The sequence below is a fragment of the Danio aesculapii genome, chromosome 24 (genome assembly GCF_903798145.1).
Source record: "Danio aesculapii chromosome 24, fDanAes4.1, whole genome shotgun sequence".
In the NCBI taxonomy this organism is placed as follows: Eukaryota; Metazoa; Chordata; class Actinopteri; order Cypriniformes; family Danionidae; genus Danio; species Danio aesculapii.
The window spans coordinates 31741724-31765109 of record NC_079458.1 but is presented as its reverse complement, the minus strand read 5'-3'; the positions used below and the strand labels follow the sequence as shown (position 1 = coordinate 31765109).

Here is a 23386-nt window from a genome sequence, read left to right as displayed (position 1 = left end):
AAAGTGTTATTTATTGCTGCACAGCAACCAAAAAATACAGCACAAAATGATAAATGACAGAACAATAAATAAATAAATAAAAATAAGCTATATATTAACTAAGTATTTCCCTTTTAAAGACAACAAATGTATTCAAAGGCTGCTAAACCTCAGTCTGAAAGACACTTTTGATCAATTGTTTGGTATTTTCATTTAGTTTTTTCTCTGTGAAGTAGAAATGTTTATATTCCATACAAAGTATGAAGCTGATAGATCAGTTGTTGTCACGTGACTCGCAGTGCGCTCCCGGCATTCTTTCAACTAGGTGTGCCTGGAAGGCATGAGTGTGTCGAGCCGTTCCCAATATGCATAAGCAAGCTTCCATTGGAAACAAGGAATTTTCCTGCAAAAGTCGCTGCATGTTTACGACCCTTAGCTAGTAGCCTCAGCTCAGCCATAGGTAATCCAGTGTGTGTGTGTATTAGTCTTTGTGTACAAGCTTGAAATTTTAACTAGGGCACAGTTGCCATAACTTTATGGTTCCATAACGCGGTGTTGAGAAGCCTTTATGAATAATTAACCGCGACAAATTAAAGTGCTTTCCCAGTGATGGGTTGCAGCTGGAAGGGCATCCGCTGCGTAAAAGATATGCTGGATAAGTTGGCGGTTCATTCCGCTGTGGCACTCCTTGATTAATAAAGAGACTGAGCCGAAAAGAAAATGAATGAATTGAAGTGCGGTTAATAGTGAAAGAAGTTGTCAACGCAATAGCCTTGTGGTTAGCGTGCCAACATATGGTGCAGTAGCACTTCAGGGCATCCCGAGTTCGAATCCTGGCTCGAGGACATTTCCAGACCCTACCCCCCTCTCTCTCTCTTCCAGTTCGCTTCATGTCTGTTTACTGTCTTATCTAATAAAGGCAAAAAAAGCCAAAAGTAAATCTTAAAAATAAAAAAGTGAAACCAATTAATCGTTGCATCCTTAGTGGAACCTAACTTGTTTTTTTTACAATGTAGTAGTAGTAGCAGTAGTGGTAGGAACATAGTATATAAAATAGGTATAGGAACTTATTTCTGCCACAGAATAAAAGTTAGTTGTGACCTTTTACTAAATTAGTAAAGTAAAATTTACTTCATTTGTCTTCATCTAGCATTTGCACAAAGGCTAGTGGTGCTAAATATCCTACATCGTTCACTGCATAGTGCAGAGGAACTAGACATTTTGGAGAAAAATCAGTTTTGCCTCATTACTCATATGCATCTGGAACATGAGCACTAAACCCTGTGCCACAGACACAAGAAGCATAAGGATTTTTATGAAGGTGTTATGGGATGCTCAAGCAACTCAAGTATTAATGCGTTTCATCATTTATTTACCTCACAGTGGTATTTTACTGAAAAAAGTGACATCATAGACATGCATTATATGTTCATAGGTAAAATAGGCATTATATGTTTATAAGCAAGAACTTGACATCCAAAACGGTTATGGACTACAGGGGTTCTTTCTTCGTATGTGGAATACTCCGTTAGCTGTATTTGATTATTGATGATTTGACTCGATCCAGGATAGTTTTTTGTTGTCATAGCAACAGGTCTGTAAGCTCAAACTTGCTCGGGAGCAGGCTATTTTATATAAACAGGATTGGATTGTGTGACTGTGGGATTGTGGGACTGGATTTCCAGTGACGGCGATGCTGAAAGTACCACTGCTGACTTTTTCTTCCAAGATGACTGTATTTAATTGGGAAAAAAACAACATTGCAAAATTATTTAAAAAAATAAATAAAAATATATATTCACCAACAACTTAAAACTGTTATGTGATCTACCCTCTGAAATACAGGTAGACAAATCTGTCTATTAATCTATTATGTACACAAGGCTGTCACTGACTATTATGTACACTTTAGACACTAATATTTACTTTTAAGATACATAATAATAATTTTAAGAAAATAATAATAATAATAATTAAAAAATTAATAAAAATAATATATATATATATATATATATATATATATATATATATATATATATATATATATATATATATATATATATATATATATATATATATATATATATATATATATATATATATATATATATATATATATATATATGAATGATTCAGGGTGTCTGCGGCGTCTTAGAAAGCCTTAAATTTCAAAAGCTAAATTTAAGGCATTAAAAAGTCTTAAATTCACTGAAATATTGTGTAGTAGGTTTTAGAAAGATTTAAAAAGGTCTCAATTTTCCTGTCCAAGTAAAGCTATTCAATCAGTCCAACATCCATATATATATATCAAATTTAACAGCAAAGTGTCCAATTTTAATTATCTAATCAGGGAAAGAAAACTAATGAACAATTACTCAGTTGTCAATTTCTCATGATAATAACAGCAATAACACGATCTGTAAAGAGAAATATTGATATACTATTTACATAAGGGCAGCATACATAATGTTTATAAATAGACATGGAATATGCAAGGTTTCATAACGGGAAGGCATTATGTTGAAGGAGTTATACTCAATCTATTCGGACATAAAGCCCACAGATATATATTTTTGATCGTTCACGTAATTGTGTCCATAATAATTATATATTTAACAATGTTAAACTTGTCTTTTTTTTAAAGAAACATTATGTTGAAAAAACTATATACTATAAAAACTATAAACTATTTAGTTTTCTTGTTTTGACATTAAAATATGTGGCTAAGAAATAACTAAATTTGAATTTACCAGGCTATTAGAAAAAATCTTTAGTGTTTAGCTCTGTATAAGACTAAAATTTCATTCATGATGGTCTTAAAAGAGTCCTTGAAAGTCTTAAATTTGACTTGATGAAACCTGCAGAAACACTGATGTTTATAGAATTTGCACACGTCCGTATTGTAATGTTGAGGGCTAATATGTGGGTGATTTGATGAATCGCAGCAGATGCAGACCCCTTCTCAAATATTAAAATTACTTATTATTAATTTTTTTTTATTTATTTATTTTTTTTTGACGCAAAATAAATTTAAATGAATTGTAATTTAATGTAACATAGAAAATGTACTCTACAGTTAAATAAATAAGTGGATCTAATAAAAAATAAACCTAAATAGGTTACTTATTACTATAATCTTGACACATAAATATGTAAAGCCTGATTTATACTTTCGCCTGGCGCCACGTCACGGACCTCCGCTGACTGCATGCGCACCTCATGAAACAACGAGGCTTTTACACTTGACGTGTTCACCATTGTGATATTCTTTAAAACGACAGGGGGCGGTCAAAACAAACCCACCGTAAAATCAGACGGACAACCATAGAAGTAGGAAGTTTCCAGAACTACATCATATCATTAATATCATTCAAGATTTTTTAAACTAATTATTTTTATAAATTATTTTAATGATTATACAGATTTTTATAACCATTCAATATATGTATATATATATATATATATATATATATATATATATATATATATATATATATATATATATATATACATATATATATACATATATATATATATATATATATATATATATATATATATATATATATACATATATATATATATATATATATATATATATATATATATAAATTCAAACTTTGCATAAATCACTTGCTTTTGTTCATATCTTGAACAGTTTTACCTATTAAAGTTAAATAAAATATTAATGACAAGAGAACATGTGTTGCTCTACAAATATGTTTTATATTATTGTAAGTATAAAAGCAAAAAAAAAGTTCTTGCTAAAAATCTAAAAACTACTTTTTTAAAATTTAACCCACTCAACAATTCACACATTTTTTCTGGCTAGTTTGTCCTTTACTGACGTGCTAAAAAGGCAATAATGACCATTGTCACCAATAAAGCCTAAAAACGGCATCAGTATGTTGTAAACCGATAGGTTCAAATATTCCTTTCCAATTGTCAAAGAAATAATTTGTTACTTCATTTTAGTTTTGTAAATATTAAATTGTTTTAAATTCAAAATTGGAATATATACATCACTGTAAAACCTGTCAATGATGGAAAAACATATTCTATAATTGTTTATTAAAACCACCCGTGTCTCCACTTTTGCCATGGCCTCTCTTTTTGGTTTTAACAAACGTATCCCTTAACTTTTTCTAAACTTTTTCAAAAACTTTCCCACAGCTGTTGCAATTTCTAGCCAAATATGACCATGCATAGACGGATCATGAAGATGTCTGTACAGGCATACCTGTTTAACACAAAATCTCTACAAAATGTTTCATATTCAACTCAAATCAAACGTGGTGCCGCATGAACTGTTTGCTCGAGTCTCAAAAAGAAAAAAAAAAAGTGCACTCCTCGAGCCGAAATCATGTTGTGTGCACCCAAAGTGAACCTCCGCAAACACAGCGATGACGTCACATTCACCGCACACACTCAATCGAACTAGTGGACGCGTCAAGTATAAACCAGGCTTTAAGCATGTACAAGTAGCCTACACAAATTTGCTAAAGTTATTGCATACCATTTAACAGTAAAACATAAACAGTTTCATTCTCTATGATTTTCATGTCATTTTGCTCACATGGTTGATAATTAAATATTAATCAGATGATGTCGTTACTCTGATGTCTTGCTACCAGCCGATCACTGCATTGATGGTCATAACAGAGCTCAGTTTTCACAATTAAAAGATCCAGGATCTGCCAAATTATCTTACAGTGTTTAAGCAAGGTACAAAGAATGGGCCCCATGACCGCATCAGCGTATAATATTCATTTACACAATGACATCACCACCTACTGGCCTGCTGCACAATTTGCGTTTTAGTATTTTGTGCAGATTCATGTGAACACGGAATGCTTTGACAGGATTGTCTGCTTTTATAGTATGGTTGTTATGTAAATGTACCCTAAAGCCATAATATCACTGTCTGATGTGGGTCTATTTTTTCTAACAGGATGATTGGTTTGGAGACCGCTGTGCATTTTAATTAAATCTTCAAGTGTATTCAAGAGCCGTAGAAGCTATTGCGCTTAGCGTGCACCTGTGGTTATTGAGGGTGTGAAAACACTCGGTCACATCTGTTTGCTCCCCAAAAACACTCACTGAAACCATTTAGACCGACAAGGCAGATTTGTTATTCAAAAGCGCGCTTCGTTTTCTCTCTCGTACTTGCAGGAAATGTTTTACTATCCTCATTAGAAGACTTCTTCCTCTACCTGCCATCTGGGGGGAAATACAAATCTAATGATGCTTTTGATTTTATTGTGTTATTTATGGAATAAATCTCCTGAAAAGTCCTTAAGGATCCGCAAATTGGAAATTCCCACTGTTAGATGCTGATGCGTCAAGGCCCTGCAATGCAAATTTGATATACTAAAACATTTCCTTCAGAATATTTTCAGTTTACGAGCAGCAAACGAACAGGTATCGTTTGTTCAGCATGCTTGTTATGGGCCGTCTCTGTTATGATTGCTTTAGTTTGTAATTCTTTATGATACAAGAAAAGTCACTTAGAAAATACAGCATGAAAGTGTTGCTCTACATAAAATGTGTACTGTAGATTGAAACATGGATGGAGTGATTTAATAATGATTAAGTATATATAACACTTTTGAAAAATGAAAGTGAGAGTTTTGATAAATTTCCTATTTAAAGTTAGTCTTTTCTGATGCTACATGTATAAAGACAGATGGAAAATTAAAAGTTGCGATTTTTAGGCCAATATGGCTAGGATACTCTCATTCTGGTGTAATAATCAAGGAATTTTGCTGCGATATGATGGCTGCAGCAGGAGCAATAATATATTACACAGCACCTGAAAAAAGTCCCCAACTAGCTAACTAGGCAACAGTGATGTGTAATATCAATATCACATATAAATCATTTACGCATACAAAGCTAAACTAAAAGTGCTCCCACTAGACCTAGAGATCAGTTAAATGTATTAAAAATGAGTTTTGACAAATTTCCTATTTAAAGTTCAACTTTTCTGTAGCTACATCATGAACTAAGAGAGGTGAAAATTAAAAGTTGCTGTTTTATAGACGAATATGGTGAGGAATACTCATTCTGGCGTGATAATCAAGGAATTTTGCTGCCATATCATGGCTGCAGCAGGAGCAATGATGTATTATGCAGCTCCTGAAAAAAGTCCCCAGCTAGCTAACTAGGAAACAGTAATATGTAATATCAATGTCACATATAAATCATTTACGCATACACAGCTAAACTAAAAGTGCTCCCGCTAGACCCAGAGATCAGTGGAATGAATTAAAAATGAGTTTTGACATATTTCCTATACAAGTTAAACTTTTCTGTAGCTACATCATGAACTGAGAGAGGTGAAAATGAAAAGTTGCTATTTTATAGGCGAATATGGTGGGGAACTATACTCTCATTCTGGAGTAATATTTGAGGAATTTTGCTGCCGTACCATGGCTGCAGCAGGAGCAATGATATATTATGCAGCACCTGAAAAAATTCACCAGCTAGCTGACTAGGCAACAATGATGTGCAATATCAATGTCACATAAAAGTCATTTATGCAAAGTTAAACTAAAAGTGCTCCCACTAGACCCAGACAACAGTTGAATGAATTAAAATTAGTGTTGACATTTTTTTTTATTTAAAGTTAGACTTTTCTGTAGCTACATTGTAAACTAAGATAGATGAAAAGTTACTATTTTATAGGCCAATATGGTGAGGAATACTCTCATTCTGGTGTAATAATCAAGGAATTTTGCTGTCGTACCATGACAGCAGGAGCAATGATATATTGCACAGCACCTGAAAAAAGTCACCAGCTAGCTAACTAGGCAACAGTGATGTGTAATATCAATGCCACATAGAAGTCATTTATGCAAAGCTAAACTAAAAGTGCTCCCGCTAGACCCAGAGAACAGTTGAATGAATTAAAAATGAGTTTTGACAAATTTCCTATTCAAAGTTAAACTTTTCTGTAGCTACATCATGAACTAAGAGAAGTGAAAATGAAAAGTTGAAACATTGAAGTACTGTATTTTCAAAATGCACTGAATTATCCCTCTTGAGAGCTCTGCAATTGTTGAACTGGTTGCATATTGAGATTCTCATAGCTAGTCCTTTTGGGTATTTGTCTTTTATGGATGATCAGCCTTTTTGGGTGACTTTATAGTGACCTTGTAAAGAAGCAGTTATCTAGAATATTCTAGTTACTTTTGCACCCTTTGTCATTCCTCATGGCATTTCTCAGTGTTTCAACCAACAAAACATGGTTTTACCCTCATGTATTGTTCAAATTGACTACCCTTTCGTTATGTTTGTGGCTGTTTTTGCCCCATTGACTTCCATTTTAACCACATTTATTGATTGCAAAGCCTTGACACCATATAATGATGCATTCTTGATTATTGGTGGTTTTCCCTATTGGGAAGAGGTAAGAGTTGTCAGATTTACTGTTGATCATCAGTTGCCACTATTGACTTTTTAGATAGGCCTGTGCAAAAAGTTTCTGGCTTTTATATGGAGTTTTATGGAGTTAGACAGCAAAATATAGTCTGTGTGCATAAGTTCACTTACTACAGTATGTTCTGAGAGTGGACACACTCACACACATATATTTACAAACACTACTCCATATAACTCTAAAGCCAGAAGCAAACCTTTTTTGGCACTGTAGCTGATGACCAAAAAATAAAATAAAAAATACAAATTTAACCTTTTCCCTACAAGGAAAACCACCAACAATAAAGTACATAATAATATGGTTTCATGGGTCAAGTCAGTGGATCAAAAACTGCCACGAAAATATTGAAAGGCTAGTAAATTTAGAGTGTATTGAATTTTTTAAGTTTTCAAAGCATTTTCCCAAAATGTGTCAAAATAAAATTTAGCACCAAAAATCATCCCATTTGCTGAAACACAGAGAAAGCTGTGGCCAAATTAAGAGTCTTAATTCAGTTACTTTTATCTTTTGGTGTACTGTGTAAATATCAGTTAACATTTCCAAACATTTATTTATTTTTGCTATTAATTGTAATAATTCATTGAGACATTTGTTTGTACGAAGTCTGAAAGCAGTCAGTGCTCCACACAGAGATCTTGTCTGTCTGGAAAGACATGAGGAAAATGAACAAGACCGATTAAATCCAAAAGAAGTGTGGCAACATCAAGACACTTCAAGAAACCAAACTTCAGAAGTTTTGTTTTTGATATTGTTGCTTAATTAAAATGAAATTGCTAAGAAGGTTTTGAAGCCAGTTTACACTTTATTGTACATGCAACAAAGCAGAGTTACATCTGCAGAGGCAATTCTACAATTTCTGCTGTCCCGAACATTAGGGCTGCATGTATTGGAAAAATCTGATATTGCGATATTTTATTTTTTGTGATGAATATTGCTATATGAATAGTTTCATAAGATGGTTTGAATAGTTCTATTTGATGGTTTTCTGGGAAGTCTAACAATATTTAAGGTAAAAAAATGCTTTTCTTTTTGTCTCGTTTCTAGTCCAAATATTACAATTATTCTTAGACAAAGTAATACTATTGTTTAGTTTTTTCTGTGAGAAGAAATAAGTCTCTGATGAACTCTGATGTAACAAGTCTTCTGTTGAACTCTCTCCTGGCTCTGCCACCACTCCCCTCCCTCCTCATGCACCTTTGGACTCTGACACACATACAAAAACACATACGCATACATCTGCACCAGTCACTTTTTGTAACAGTGAACTGCTAGTTACCTCATACTACCTCCCTGTAAATTATTAAGACACTGTCATTTTGTCATATTCATCATATTTACAAGATTTTTGCACTATATATTTTTTACATTGTACTGTACTTGCACTATATATTGGTTTGTATCTGCACTAATCTGGTTTGCACTGCTTGCCATTTGGCCTTAAGTGTAATTGTATTGTTTACAATTTTTTTTACTTATATTTTTAGATTATATTTTATCTGTAATTGTATTTATTGTAATTTCTTTTTAAAATTCTACTTTTTGTATTAATCTTATATGTTAAGCACCTTGGGTCTGAGAGAAATGCGATTTCGATTCTCTGCATGTCTGTACATGTGGTTGAATTAACAGTAAACCTGACTTAGACTTTGATAAGTCAAAACTAAGAGTTTTTTCTTAAAACAACTTAACAAAATGGTTTGCCAGTTGTTTTCGCTTTGAAATGTAGATATTTGGACCAGAAACAGGAAAAAATATGTATGCATAAATTATTTAAGTTCTATATGAATAATGTGTTTAAATGCAATTATGTAGCTCCCGGTCAACTATAATTCAGACTCAACATTCTATGTCTTTGCGATGTGACTATTGCAGATGTGCACATTGCGATATAATAAGCAGCCCTACCTCACACACACACACAGAGATATATATATATATATATATATATATATATATATATATATATATATATATATATATATATATATATATATATATATATATATATATATATATACTGTATACACACACATATATGTATATAGTCCACAGTTTTCAATTTCTGTCTCCTCGAACACAGTGGTGTTTACCTTATAAAACACAAACCTGAACGTCACTAGCTGTCTTATTTGTAGATGCTGACTAGGAATCTATACATTGTGTATGCGTTCCTTAAGCTCTTTAAATAGTTTTAGCTTACGCTTAGAATACAAACACAGATGCCTCATGAAGTCAGAAGCTATCGAAAGAGAAGTTTTCTCTTTTGGTAGAAAAGTTCTCTTTTGACTGAGTATAATTCATTAATAATGATCAATTAAAGCAACAATAGTCTCTTATGCTCATCATGGCTGAATTTATGTGATCAAAAAAGTTGAAAAAATTAAATTATGAAATGTAATTATTAATCATATTTTTTTTGTTTATTCTATTTTACTGTATTTTTATTTTAAGATGTAATTGGTAACACTTTGCAATAAGATTGTATTAGTTAATGTTAGTTAATGCATTTACTAACATGAACAAACTGTAAACAATACATTTATTACTGTATTTGTTCATGGTAGTTAACCTTAGTTAATGAAAGTACATTGATTCATTGCTAGTTCATGTTAAACATGAATTTGGAACTTAATTAGTAAATGTTGATGTGTAAAATGTAAATCTATCATTAATAAATACTGTACAAGTATATTTCATATTAGTAAATACATTAACTAATAAACCTTATTGTAAAGTGACCATTTCATTTGTTTTCAGTGTCAATTACTCCAGCCTTCAGTGTTATTCATAGACTATTCATAGACAATTACTGTAGTCTGCAATGAATAAAAGTATCCCTTACATAATATCATCACCCTTAGTGTCAAATAAATAACACTTTTACTCACTCTTTTGCATTTGCCTTTTTGTTTTTCAGGATGTGTGAGGTTTTGTCAGGGCCGTTTGCCTCAGAACTGTCTCTGCGTCTGCTGCAGTGTCTGCGCTTGTCAGATGCTCCATGCTTCTATGGCCTGCCATCTCTAGAGCGCACACTCAGAACCATGGCCCACGTGACTGCTTTGCCCGGCTGGAGCACACACACTCCTAGCGTGGAGCCAAACACACTCTGCCTCAAGTACCTCGGCGGCCTCCTGGAAGTATGTACACACACATGTGCTCAAGTGCCTCGGTTACACACTGGGATATATTTTACACAGATTACATGCACACTCACTGCTCCTCTCACATTAAACGCACACTCATAAGCAAGAGTCCACGATGTTCCCAAACACTTAGACATGAACCACTCCAGAACCAACAAGCTCGAGTCTCAGCTGCTTCTCATTTGCTTTGCTATCCAAGGCAAGGCAAGTTTATTTAAATAGCACATACACAATCATGATTCAAAGTGCTTTACATAAACAACAATAAAAGAAACATAGGTCCCACTTTATATTAGGTGGTCTTATCTACTATGTACCTACAAAAAATTCCAAAAAATAATATTTGACTAAATATTTTTTAAGACACTTCTATACAGCTTACAATGACATTTAAAGGCTTAAGGAGGTTAATAATGTTAACTAGGCAGGTTAGGGTAATTAGGCAAGTTATTGTATAACAATGGTTTGTTCTGTAGACTATCGAAAAAAAAAGAGCTTAAAGTGGCTAATAATATCTTAAAATGGTTCATAAAAAATTTAAAACTGCTTTTATTCTAGCCGAAATTAAACAAATAAAACTTTCTCCAGAAGAAAAAATATTCTGTGAAATTTCCTGAATCTGTTAAACATCATTTGGGAAATATTTAAAAAAGTAAAAAAAATTCAAAGGGGGGCTAATAATTTTGACTTCAACTGTATGTATGTGTATATATATATATGTATATATGCTTACTGTGTGTGTGTGTGTGTATATATATATATATATATATATATATATATATATATATATATATATATATATATATATATATATAGTTAAGTCCCTGATGTTAAATGTCTAGGAGTGAGAGTAGCAGTGAAAAGTGTAAAGTTGGTTGAGGTGTGTGTGGATCAATCCCCTGCTTCATGACAACACACCAACCAAATTCAGTTAATGATTTTATTAACACAAATGTACTATGATAAAGCAAAACTGGGAAGCAAAAATAGGCTTCAGGAAGTGGAAAGGCCAAAACAAATGTTGTGTAAGAATTGCGGTTTAAATACTTTACAACAGATTTTAACTTCAATAAGTTAAACAAAACAGCAACAATAATTTCTCACAACACAACCAGGCAGGAGAGAAACCCCACTCTGGAAGCAAGCTTCCTTGTGGCTTGTAACTGATCAGCTTTTAAGCTTGCAGGACAACGAGCAGCAGGTGCATTTAATTACCCTCCTCTTCTCCACAACTAGCTGAGAAACAGTTAACAGAAAGAGGGAGAGGGAGAAAAGAAACCAAACACAGCAATACATTCAAAACACCAAGGAATGTAACAAGATATATACCCAAAGTACTTACTGTGTTCATTCTGTATTGCAGAACATTTCTGGTGCTCCTGAGGTGCGATAAGGGAGGGTTAGCAACATGTTTGGTGGTATTTGTAGATTTAAGGGTGTAAAGTATGGGCAACAGTGTAATTAAAAAGGTAATTACAGATGTAATTGCATGCAGTTATTTAATTAGTCATAAGTACAATATGAAAATATGTATTTACACAATAAGTACATGTTAACAATGAATAATTTAATTGTTAGTACCTAGAGTAACGCTTTAAAATAATGGTTCATTAGGTAATTGTTTACTAAAATGAACAAACAAATAATAATATTTTTCTTATCGTATTTATTCATCTTTGTTAACATTTATTGTTTATAGTTAATTTGATTTAAGCTAAATAATGATAGTTCATATTGAATGCACAACTTTAGATTCGAATAGTGCATTCGTTAAAGATGTACTAAGATTAATAAATGTTTTAGAAGATTATTCATTCTTAGTTAATGCTAGTAAATACATAAACTGATGGACCGTTATTCTAAAGTGTTACACATATTAGTTATCAGTAGGTTCACACGGAATTTGCGCACACAGAAATCCGCAGATTTCTGCAGATTTTTAGGCCATCTTTGAGTCTATGTATTTACTTGTGTAAATGTGGGTAAATTTATATTTATTCAGTAAATTAATTTCACTAATATTATAATAATAGTCATATTAAAATGTTCATATGATTTATGTACACATACAGTTCGTGAAGTAATATTTTCTGTCTTTTAGTAGATATATTATATGAGAGACTTGCTTTGTTTACTTAATAAGATCTAATTGGATTTACATTGTAAACATTAAATAAAATTTAAAAATGTATAATTTTTTTATTTCATATATTAAGTTTTTAGTTATGATACTCCTAAAATCATTCCACATAAATCCGGATTTAAAAAAAAAAAAAAATTTAGCAGAATTTGCAAAAAATGTCTGCAGATTCTGTCTATTAGGGATGTGATTCTTCCGTATAAATAAGGATATCTGTATTTTCCGGGTTCAATGGGGCGAGCCCTTTAATTTGCGTAATTTTAAATCTAAAATTTTTTTTTTTTGAGGGGATCATAATGAGGGGTTCATCATCATCAAAGCAAATGACATGATGGTTTCCCCCTTCAGTGTTCATCATTGTGTACAAGAAGGAGTAGTAATCGCTTCGTTCGGACATCTTTTAGGGTTGTAATTGTAGACCTACCGCAGCTACTGTGTATATACCATAATGATATTGTGTAGTCATATAATGTGTTTGATGTTGAAGCCGCTGACAGTATGCAAGATTATGAAATCTATTTAAATGCGTGCATGCTTTTTTGGAGGGCTGAACTGCATCTAAAATTTACATTATGATGATGAAATTGTCCTTAATGGATATACATTGACTATAGGAGTGTCCCAAATCGCATAATTACGCCTGTTCCACACTGCAAGTGCGAGGCGAGCGTAAGTATCACATGCGCAGCGCATATGGAAAGCATAAGCAGCGCACAGGCATTTGCCTTTCACACCAGCGGCAGCTTTTGCACAGATCAATCTATCTCTGGCTTTTCTATATTGTTACTTATCTCTCTCTATATAATTACACTTTTTTTTTACTTTTCATATGCACTAAGGCCCGCGACAACTTTCTTCCATGCTGTTTCCTGCAAGTCTTTATTTTACAAAGTATAGAGATCCTAAAGAGCTGTATGCTTCTCAAGCTCCACAAGGAGTGTCATTCATGTCTGGTGCACTCAGACGACAATCACCTGTGATACCATATGTAGTTTTGATTTTGATTGTCAGGATGCAATGTGGCGCAAGGCGCGACGCTATTGTTGTTTGCTAGTTTCAGCTTGGCGCAAGAGTCGTTTTGACATTTTGCACCACGCTGTTTAACTAGCAAATGCATTTGCGCTCATATGTGCGCCCATAGGCGTTCTGGTCTAAGAAAGGAGGCGCGATGAGGCGTATTGCATGCACGTTGATATTTTGAGGAACTTAAATAGACTGTTCAATAGACCAGATCAAAGCCGGTCTATAGTCCAGCGCAGAGCACGTTAGTTTTGCGCCTCGCTTACACTGCTGAATACACACAGGGTGTACAGCAATACGCAAATATCTTTACAAATTAAAAATAATTTAAATATTAAGGATATATAGAATATAAAAAGGATATATTTAGGATATAAATATAAGGGATTAAAATATTACAAAAAGTATTATTTTCTAGCCTACATAAATATAAAAACCATACTTTCATGCCTTCTTCATCTCGGGGGGCTTTTTCAGCTTATTCTTGACAATTTGCTTTTATATAATGTTATTATTACTAGCAGAATTATTTATTATATACATATTTATATTTTTTTTATTAAAAACAAGCTTAGATTTGCCCACCTGTCAGGTTTTAGACCATATGGGGCACAGTATGTGTGTTTGGATATAACTCAGTTTTTGAACACACTTTGTTATTATTGTTCATTTATTAGTTTGCTGGAAATTAGAACTGAATTTAGAAATAGTTTTGAAACAAATCTTTGCGCTTAATAAACGAAATTATTTATTTATAGTCTAATAGATGTCTGTGCGTACAACACGTTTTCCTATCCACGAGAGTGAAAGTGAAAGTAAATAATGAGGAGGCTCATCTCTCCTTCTCGCGCTGTAGATGCTCTAGTTAACTGTTTTATTGCTAGTGAAGCGCTCAGTTTTGCCACTTACAAAGTCCGCCATGTAAATAGCAAATGCACCAGGGCGTGACGCAACTGACTCTTAAAGGGAATGGGAGATGAGACTGATTGATTTATTCTCAAAACACAGCTATAACTCATTAAGTGAATAAGCTCAACCCTGTTAGACCCTGCACCGTGTCACAAAGCGGATTTTTCCATCCTTAAAAATAGCAAAAGTGGATTAAGACAAGCCCTTAATGTGTTTGCGCCCTGCGCTTTGCACTTTGCGCATGGATCGTCAAAATAGAGCCCTAAGGCTTTATGCTCATTTCTGCTCTATGTTGTAGTATAAATAGTATAAAAAGTGCATTCACACTGTAAATTCAGCATTTAATAGGTATTCTTTAAATACCATTAAATAACTTAGAATCTGAAGTGTGAACATTTCATGCACTTAGTGGTCACAACTTTGCTCAAGGTGGAAGTGGAGAGGAGTTATCATGCGCTGAGGTTTAATTACTGTATTTTTTTTATTTTGGATTTTGCATGCAACATTCCCCTACGTAAGTAAGTGAATGCAGTTGTACTCATGACAGGTAATATTAGGTAGTTTGGTCTTTTATTTCACTAATTTGGCAGCTGTTAATTATTTACTAGAGAAACGGTTTGGATTTCTGTTTAGTAAAAAAAGTGTTCCATTTGGGACGACACTAAACTCATACTCTACGCGGTTGAGTTTATTAGTGCATATTGTGTCATTTGGGATGCAACGTTTAAGGTGGTTTGATTAAAAAGTAAACATGGTGCGAAATTAATATGCAGATTTTCAGTAATACATTATATCACAATAATGAATTAAAATAAATAATTGTAATATTGTTATCTTGGGCATTTCAAAAGGCAGCAATAGCTACTTTCAGAATTGTATTTACACTGCTGTTTATCTCAGCACCAAAGATTTGAAGACTTCATGGGCTATCTATTTACAAGCATACACATTCTAATGTTAATATGGCCTATGACATGCCTGAGATGTTGGTTGAAAATGTGCTGATCATATAACAAAAAAGCACTACTTGTTAACCTTATATAGTTAAGTTAAACTGATGATGTAAAGTACTTGTGAAACAATTATTGATCTTATATCAATATATATGTTAATTCTTAGTCAGTGTTTACTAGCTTTACCTTTACCTTTCATACATTGTACATCGTAATCCTTTTACAATTTGTTTAGTTTGAAACATTTCTTTAATTTAAACATTTATATACAATGAACAGGAGCGGATTAACCAATGGGCATTATGGGCACTGGCCCAGGGACCCGTGCAAACACTTGGGGCCCCTGCGAGGGGTGGAAAAAAAATGCAGATTTTGTATTGTCTATTTAGGCTAAGTGCAAATAGCAGACCTCGTTGGTGATTAGGTGGTTCCCACCCATCACCGTTTGATTGACAGAGACAACATGAGTGGCGTAGCTCATCAATTGCATGGCAACATGTATTGACACGATCAATCATAAACCCGGATCGAATCTAGTCTGATGAACTCATTCTTCTTTTTCCCCCACTACATATCATATTTTGCCTACTCTTCATCATGAGGAAGACAAGTAGGAATCATTAATAAGTGGGTGCATTATGGAAGACTCAGATTCATAGAACTGACCTGGATTGGAGAGGTGTTATATCCAAATCATATGCATTAAAAGTTTGCAGAAGTTCTACATTAAAAATACACTTAAATATAAATTTTTGTACTGCTTCAGTGAACCTGAACAAGTTTATTAAAATTCAATAATTTTCACTAGTTGTATTTGTAAAGTATTGTAAAGTGTGCTTTAAATGCTTTAAAAACATGTACTGTATATCATTCATTTAAAAAAATGCGGGCAGTACGTTATATTGTATATTAATTTTATTTAAAAAATATGATATTAATCTATATGATATTAATCTATAACTATAGGGGTGCGGCCAGGTAGGGGGGCTTCAAGACATTGTGCCCAGGGGCCTCTGAATTCTTAATCCGGGCCTGACAATGAAGCAATACAAAAATTGTAGAGTATTTATTTATTTTTTTATTATACCTGTTAAAGTAACCTTATTTGCAGCTTATTTCAATACTGTAATAATACCATATATCACGATTAAAGGACAAAAATGTATTACTGTGATCTAATGTGAAACCTCCAGATTGCTAATTCTGATTGTGTTTCTCTTTGAATGCTCTTCCCAGGTCATTTCTTCATTCTATGTCGATTTGGGAGGAAACTCAATGTCCTTTATGGGCAAAGGAGTAACAAAAAATGCAGTGATCTGCCTGCTTCATCTGTCACACGAGATGATGAAGGAAAGCACACATGAGGTCAGAAAAACCAATGTTTGACACTGCTGTCAGTAGGCTTTGAAACTGACACAAGGGGGTGCTAACACCTTCTTTTAATCTTTTAAGTGATATTGACCAATTACAGTGCTCAGCAGAAATGAGTACATCCCCTTTTGAAAATAATTTTTTGTTTCATTCATTTTTCAGTGAACATAGCCAATACTTTTGGTGCATTTAAACAAGTATATTCAATAAAATAAGAGTTTGGTCTACTAACATCTTAAATAATAGAAATAATTTAAATTCAAACAAGATATTGCTAAAATAAAATACACAAGTTTATATGTTTATGTTTCTCTTGATATTTCCTGTTTAGTATGATTTTATTTAATATTTTAAATTTTTTTTGTTAGATTAGTTCCAGTTTAAGCTTTGGTACTGACTAATCTAATGTATATGCACAAATACATTATTGTAAAGCATCCTATAGAAAAGTATTAATTTAAAAGAGTGATCTGTGAAGGGTGTAGTCATGCTGAGCACATTATTATATTGGTTTATCACTGGAAATATGTTTAATACTCAGCTTCATCGTTTAATTATAATATAAAATGACTGTAGGTACATTAGGACAGCAGTTTTATGTTCTATATTTGGAGTGTGCGTGCGTGTGTGTGTTGTTTAAGGACTGGATATCCTTGTGGTCTCTGGGGCGAGAGCAAAGTGCTGATGAGCAAAGTGCCGCTCAGCTTGGCCTGGCCTGGTTAATTCCTCTGTGGGTGGATCGTGACCCTGAGGTGAGACCTTCATGTGTAGAATAAACCTTGAGATGTGCTTAACCTAAAATACTGTCTTGGTTTGTTGACATGGAATACTTTTGGAAAGAAATGACATGAAATACTTGAACAAAAGTGTGCGAGTAACTGTTAAAAATGCAGAGATTAAATTAGATTTTTCTTTTTTTACAGCAAGCTAAATAGATTACTAATAAATTTGTGAAAAAAACAAACTTCAACAGCTTACTGTCTTTATATGATTTGTATTAATATTTTCAGTTATATGTTAGCTTTTAGTTTTGTTTTTATCTAAATCTTTGGAATTGTGTGCCTTTGTTAATGTATTTTTTTCTCTAATCTTGCTAATTCTAACTTTAAGATTTAATTCTCTGTGCTCTTACAGTATTTTGGACTCAAAGTCAATATTTGTAATATTTATATTTAATTATTTTAACTGTTTTTCTGTTAACACATCATTTAAGTAATTTTTGGTTTAGTTAATAATAACTAATCTAACAGTTAAATTAAAAGACATTTAGATTCTAAAGTCTTTAAAATGTGTAGACTTTTAATCAGCTATTTAGAAAGTTTCTTAAAATTCAGAATCAGAAATCAGAAAGATGTGATATTTGTTTTCTAAACTAGCAGTTATTACTGGGGAGACACTTTTTGATCAGTTGATTTTATTTTGCGTCACGATTGCACAGTGGGTAGCACAGGTGCCTCATAGCAAGAAGGTTGCTGGTTCGAGCCTCGGCTGGGTCAGTTGGCATTTCTTTGTGGAGTTTGAATGTTCTCCCTGTGTTGTCGTGGGTTTCCTCTGGGTGCTCTGGCTTCCCCCACAAGCCCAAAGACATGCGGTACAGGTGAATTGGGCAAGCTAAATTATCCATAGCGTATGAATGAGTGTGTATGGGTGTTTCCCAGTGATGGGTTGCAGCTGGAAGGGCATCCGCTGCGTAAAACATATGCTGGATAAGTTGGTGGTTCATTCCGCTGTGGCGACCCCAGATAAATAAAGGGAATAAGCCAAAAAGAAAATGAATGAATGATTTTATTTTTTATCTCAAACAGTCTTTTGAAAATTAAATGTAATTAATTTATTTATTTTCCATAAATATTTAAAATTTAAAATAACATACATGAACTGTCTTGAATGGCTCACAAAACAAATATTTTTTTACACATTTCAAATGCTCTAATAAATACCAGTTCTCATGAATGTACTGTACATTGGCACATCAAAGACAAGGCCAAATTATTAAATGCACACGTCCGTAATTTTGATGAAAGCCATATTTAGTGATTTGTGTCTTCTGGCCTTCTATTTTGGCCAGTTTTCCTAAGTACCCGTGCGTGTCCAGGCCTCCCTCAGCTCAGCAGATGCTGAGCACTGAAAATAATGGGCATGACAAACACAAATTTGTGCCAGTTCTACATGCCAAAGAACCCATGGTAGTTAGCAATGCCAAGCACATGTGCTACTCTGAGCACAAGTGTGTGTGTGTGTTTATGTGTGTTTGTAGGTCCGCTGTGCCAGTCTGGCAGTGGGTGCGGCTTTGAGTTCGCTGGAGAGAGGGTGTGTGGCTCTGTCTGCGAGCTGCCAGAACATTTCTGGCGGCCTGTGGGCCACAGTACTCAACATCCTGCTGGAGAAACAGGAGTGCAGTATGGTGCGCAGAGAGGTGAGTCCAGCCAGATTCACCCTGAACACAGCACATAAAAGCTGAGTGTTTACCCAGACTGCCTCAGGCTCAGAGTCGAGGGACCAACCACCTTGTGTTCACTGAACATCTGATGTGTGTCGGACTCGAAAAAATTCAAGCTTTAACAGTTCAAAACTGATAGGATAATCAGGGTCCCCAAGTGCTTTTTTACTTAAAACTGCAGTCAGTAACTTTTATTTTGGTTAAATATTATCCCAAATCTGTTTCTAATCATGTAAATAACCTACCAGTGTTCAGAACGGTGTTCTGCAGAATCAGATGGCTGATCATTTATAGTCATTACTCAAAGCAGCTGAAATAATTCAACTTATTTCTTCATATGAAATTCAAAGGGTATCACAGTTGAACAAATCTACAGGTAATATTAATACACACTATATACACAGTCATTTAAAGTTGTTAATATTACCAATTTAAGAATGAACTATGTGTAGTAATTTGAGTGATTCGATGTGATTTATTGGCAGTTGTTAGATTTAAACCCCATTGGTAGAATTATTTGTTTGTTTGTTTGTTTATTTATTTTCAATTGGTCAGAATAAAAGTGAGATACATGTTCTTGACTTGTTCAGGTGACATTGTCTTGCAAAAATTCTTACTTGGGTCAAACTTTCAGATGTTGAATCTGTGATTTGTATGGTCGGTATCCACGCCAGTGTGGAACGAAACATAAGATTCATTAATGCTGAGGAGCTGTGCTGATGCACAACCCACGTAAAGATGATAATTCTGCAAACAACTGCAATTGCACATTTCAAACAGTGATGCAATGAGGCAAAACATTTGATGAAATGAGAAAACATTGACAAACACAAGTCATTCTTCTTTAAAAGCAGAAGCAAATAAAGTGGCAGATGACAAAACATTGTTGATTTAACCGTCAGAGGTGATGTCTTTTTTAATATCATTGCAAAAGAAACTCAAACTACTTCATCTGTTTTTGTCATACAGATAAGTGTTATACATATTTAAAAACTGTAAAGCATTTTATTACTTCTGTGCACCCATAATAAAAACACATTTTTTATTATTATTTTGTAAAATAATAAATCAAAAAGGTTAAACGTCTACCACCACTACTTCATGAGTCTGCTGAAAGCTTAGAATGCCTGCTTTTAAATGATGTAGCTCAATTGTAACACAATATTCTCAGTTTATTTTGTATGTAGGAAAGCAAGGAGATGCAGGATTTTCTGTTTAACATTCTTTACTTCTTCACCTTTGAATAGCTACCTTTGAATCCGCCCTGTAAAGGGCTCACATGCAATCTGCACACACTCTTATTTCATCTGGTGTGGATAGCGATATATTGTAAATAACATTTACAATATAGTTATCTGAACTAAACTAGTTGATCTTTGAATATTCTAGCATTTCTTTCTTTTTTCAGGCTAGTGCTCACATCATCTTCACCCCTATCCAACATTAGCAGTGATTGGGGAGGTTCTTTTGTTTTCATGAAAATACTAAATATGCAAGGCCCATTACATTTCCGCTTGCATATTCCCCTCGTGACTTAATAATGGTTTACAGAATTTAAAAAAAAATGTGTTCCTGCTTCAGTAAGAATAAAAAGAAGGATTTTCACATGATTTTGTAGTAAATATTCTGGCCAACAAGGCTGATTTTAAAAGATAGTATTCAGAAATATTTTGTATATATCTTTTGGCTTTGTTTCTGTAACTTTTATTTCCACACATAATATACTTAAGCGTTATCACAGTAGTCCTATTATTAATTCTGAAGTGACTCTAAATACAGCTTAAAGTCAAAAACTGTTGCAGCATGGCACAAGCAGTGTTATTATACAGAGGCAGGGTATCAAACATCAGTCATCATCTGGCGATAGCTCTATAAATCAGTCAGACTGCCACTTTCTGTCAAAGTGGGTGGTTTTAGGTTAGAAAAAGCTGCAGCGAGAACTAGGAATTATGCCAAATAGCCTTCTCTTTCAGATCTGTTATCTATTTCTGAATGTTTCTGTATAGATGTAATGGGAAGAAGCAAGTGGTTAAACCCATATATAGAGTTTGGCAGTGAAAAGAAAAGACTTTGCAGTACCTGAGTTTTTGTTTTGTTTTTTGAAGAATTTGCCACATGCTTTCTGCAGATTCCTCTGGGGATTCCACCAGCATGCATTTCCATTCATTTACAAGAAGATGGCAGTGTTGCTGACTTTTATGTTTCCCTTCCCTGTAGGCAGCGTTTATTTTGCAGAACCTCCTTGTGATGCCAATGCCTGCAAATGCAGAAGAGGCCAAAGAGTGTGCCTGGCAGGTATGTTTACATGAGAATAAACTTTGAGAACTGAATATCAATAACACAGACGGTCTTAAAAGCTCTGTAGACATAACAAATCTGTCTATGGTGCTTTCTGCTTTTTTTCCTCTATTCTCGTGTCTCCCAGAGCCCCTGCGTGCATGATGAGGATTCAGGCCTGTGTCTGGTCGGGCTTCCTGCCCTGCAGGCTCTGTTGTACCACTGCCAGTTTTTTGAGAGCATGGGCCAGATGGTGAAGAGCTGTTACACGGGCAGACATGCCTTCACCCTCAGCCCCCCTCCGCCGCCAGCCAATGTCACCCATGGTACGCTGTCCACACGCTGAGCACTGCCAGCTATTAGTGGATGTCTCACTCGGTGGCATCCATATGCTTACACACATTATTAATACTGTTCTGAATCAGGGGTCGTGTAGGAGTGCTGAATACTTTAGATGATGGTGTTTACACTACTGCTCAAATGTTTGGGATCAGTAAGAAGTTTCAAAGGTTTTTAAAATAAACCTCTTGTGCTCACCAAGTTTGTTTGGTCTGCTGATCAAAAATGCAGTAAAATTATTAAAAGAATGTAGTTTATATGTTTTACTTTGATTTAAAGCTGAATTTTCTGTATTATTACTCTAGTTTCTAATGTGACAGGATTCTTCAGAAATCATTCTATGGATTCTTTGATAAGAAGAAAGTGTGAAATAATAACATTTCACTCATGACGAATTAAAAGTGTCCTTCATTAATAAAAGGAATTGCCTATTTAATAGTACTTTAGAATGGTGCTGTATCACAATGTAATCTGGAAATTCAGCTTTAATTGCAGGAATAAGGTAAATGTTATAGTACTTTTAATAATAAAACTATTATTTTAAATTGAAATAATAATTTACACTTTCATTACGAAATAAGTTCATCATGGAAACCAGAATGCGCCTTTTTTATAAGATTAAAAATAGCTTGATTATCCCAAACTTTTGACAGATAATGTAGATTTATTGTTTGCTGTACAAAATGTTATGTATTAGTAAGCGGTTGAAGCTAATCTTTTTAGTGCATATTAATTTGTTGGTAAATACAGATGTTTTATGTCTAATTGGACTGCAGATGCAGATTTGAATGATTCTCTGAAGCACTGGAGAGAGATGCTCGTTCCTCTAAACCAAACTCATGCCTCTGGATCCATGTCCACCTCCAGTACTCTGGTCAGTTAGCATTGATTTGTGGTTAAAAATTTGTGTGTTTTTTTTTTTTTTAACTACAGTATGCTATATATCTAGACATATATTGTAGGTTACTGTTCAAAACATTGGGGTATATTAGATTTATTTATTTAGATTTTTTTATATTATATTGTTTATTATATTATATTATATTATATATTTTTTATATATTTTATATTATTTATATTGATATTAAACCACAAGTTGAATTTATTATTATTTAAAAAAAATAATTATAATAATAATTAGTCCAAAATCTCATTTGTTTTATCATCTACTGATTATTACTTGTAAGACTTTAGTTATTACATTAAACCTCAATCATTTGACCCATCAGTCAGTTGAATCTCCTCTGATAGTTTTGACCATTCTGAACTGCTTTTCAATTCAGTTTTAATCTGTCCATGTTATACCAACTCATTGCAAATTTTCCATGCTAAGTAGGTAAAGCAAGATTCTGACATTCTTAGAGCCAGAATTTG

At 33.6% G+C, this 23386-nt stretch overlaps 1 protein-coding gene and 1 long non-coding RNA gene across 4 annotated transcripts in view; one reads left to right on the top strand and one right to left on the bottom strand.

Annotated features, from left to right (window-relative positions):
* Window positions 1-10397, bottom strand: part of LOC130218343 (uncharacterized) — a 67005-nt gene extending 56608 nt beyond the window's left edge. Inside the window, exon 1 of the long non-coding RNA XR_008835939.1 lies at window positions 10309-10397. This is a non-coding gene — a long non-coding RNA (uncharacterized LOC130218343). The remainder of the gene's footprint in view (window positions 1-10308) is intronic.
* The window catches only part of rttn (rotatin), a 133911-nt gene that overhangs the window by 70157 nt on the left and 40368 nt on the right, over window positions 1-23386 (top strand). For all 3 annotated transcript variants that reach the window (XM_056450524.1, XM_056450523.1, XM_056450522.1), the window contains exons 28-34: window positions 10338-10557; window positions 16822-16950; window positions 17598-17708; window positions 19214-19372; window positions 21614-21691; window positions 21822-21999; window positions 22789-22886. In XM_056450524.1, the coding sequence (XP_056306499.1) occupies window positions 10338-10557; window positions 16822-16950; window positions 17598-17708; window positions 19214-19372; window positions 21614-21691; window positions 21822-21999; window positions 22789-22886 (973 nt within the window). The remainder of the gene's footprint in view (window positions 1-10337; window positions 10558-16821; window positions 16951-17597; window positions 17709-19213; window positions 19373-21613; window positions 21692-21821; window positions 22000-22788; window positions 22887-23386) is intronic.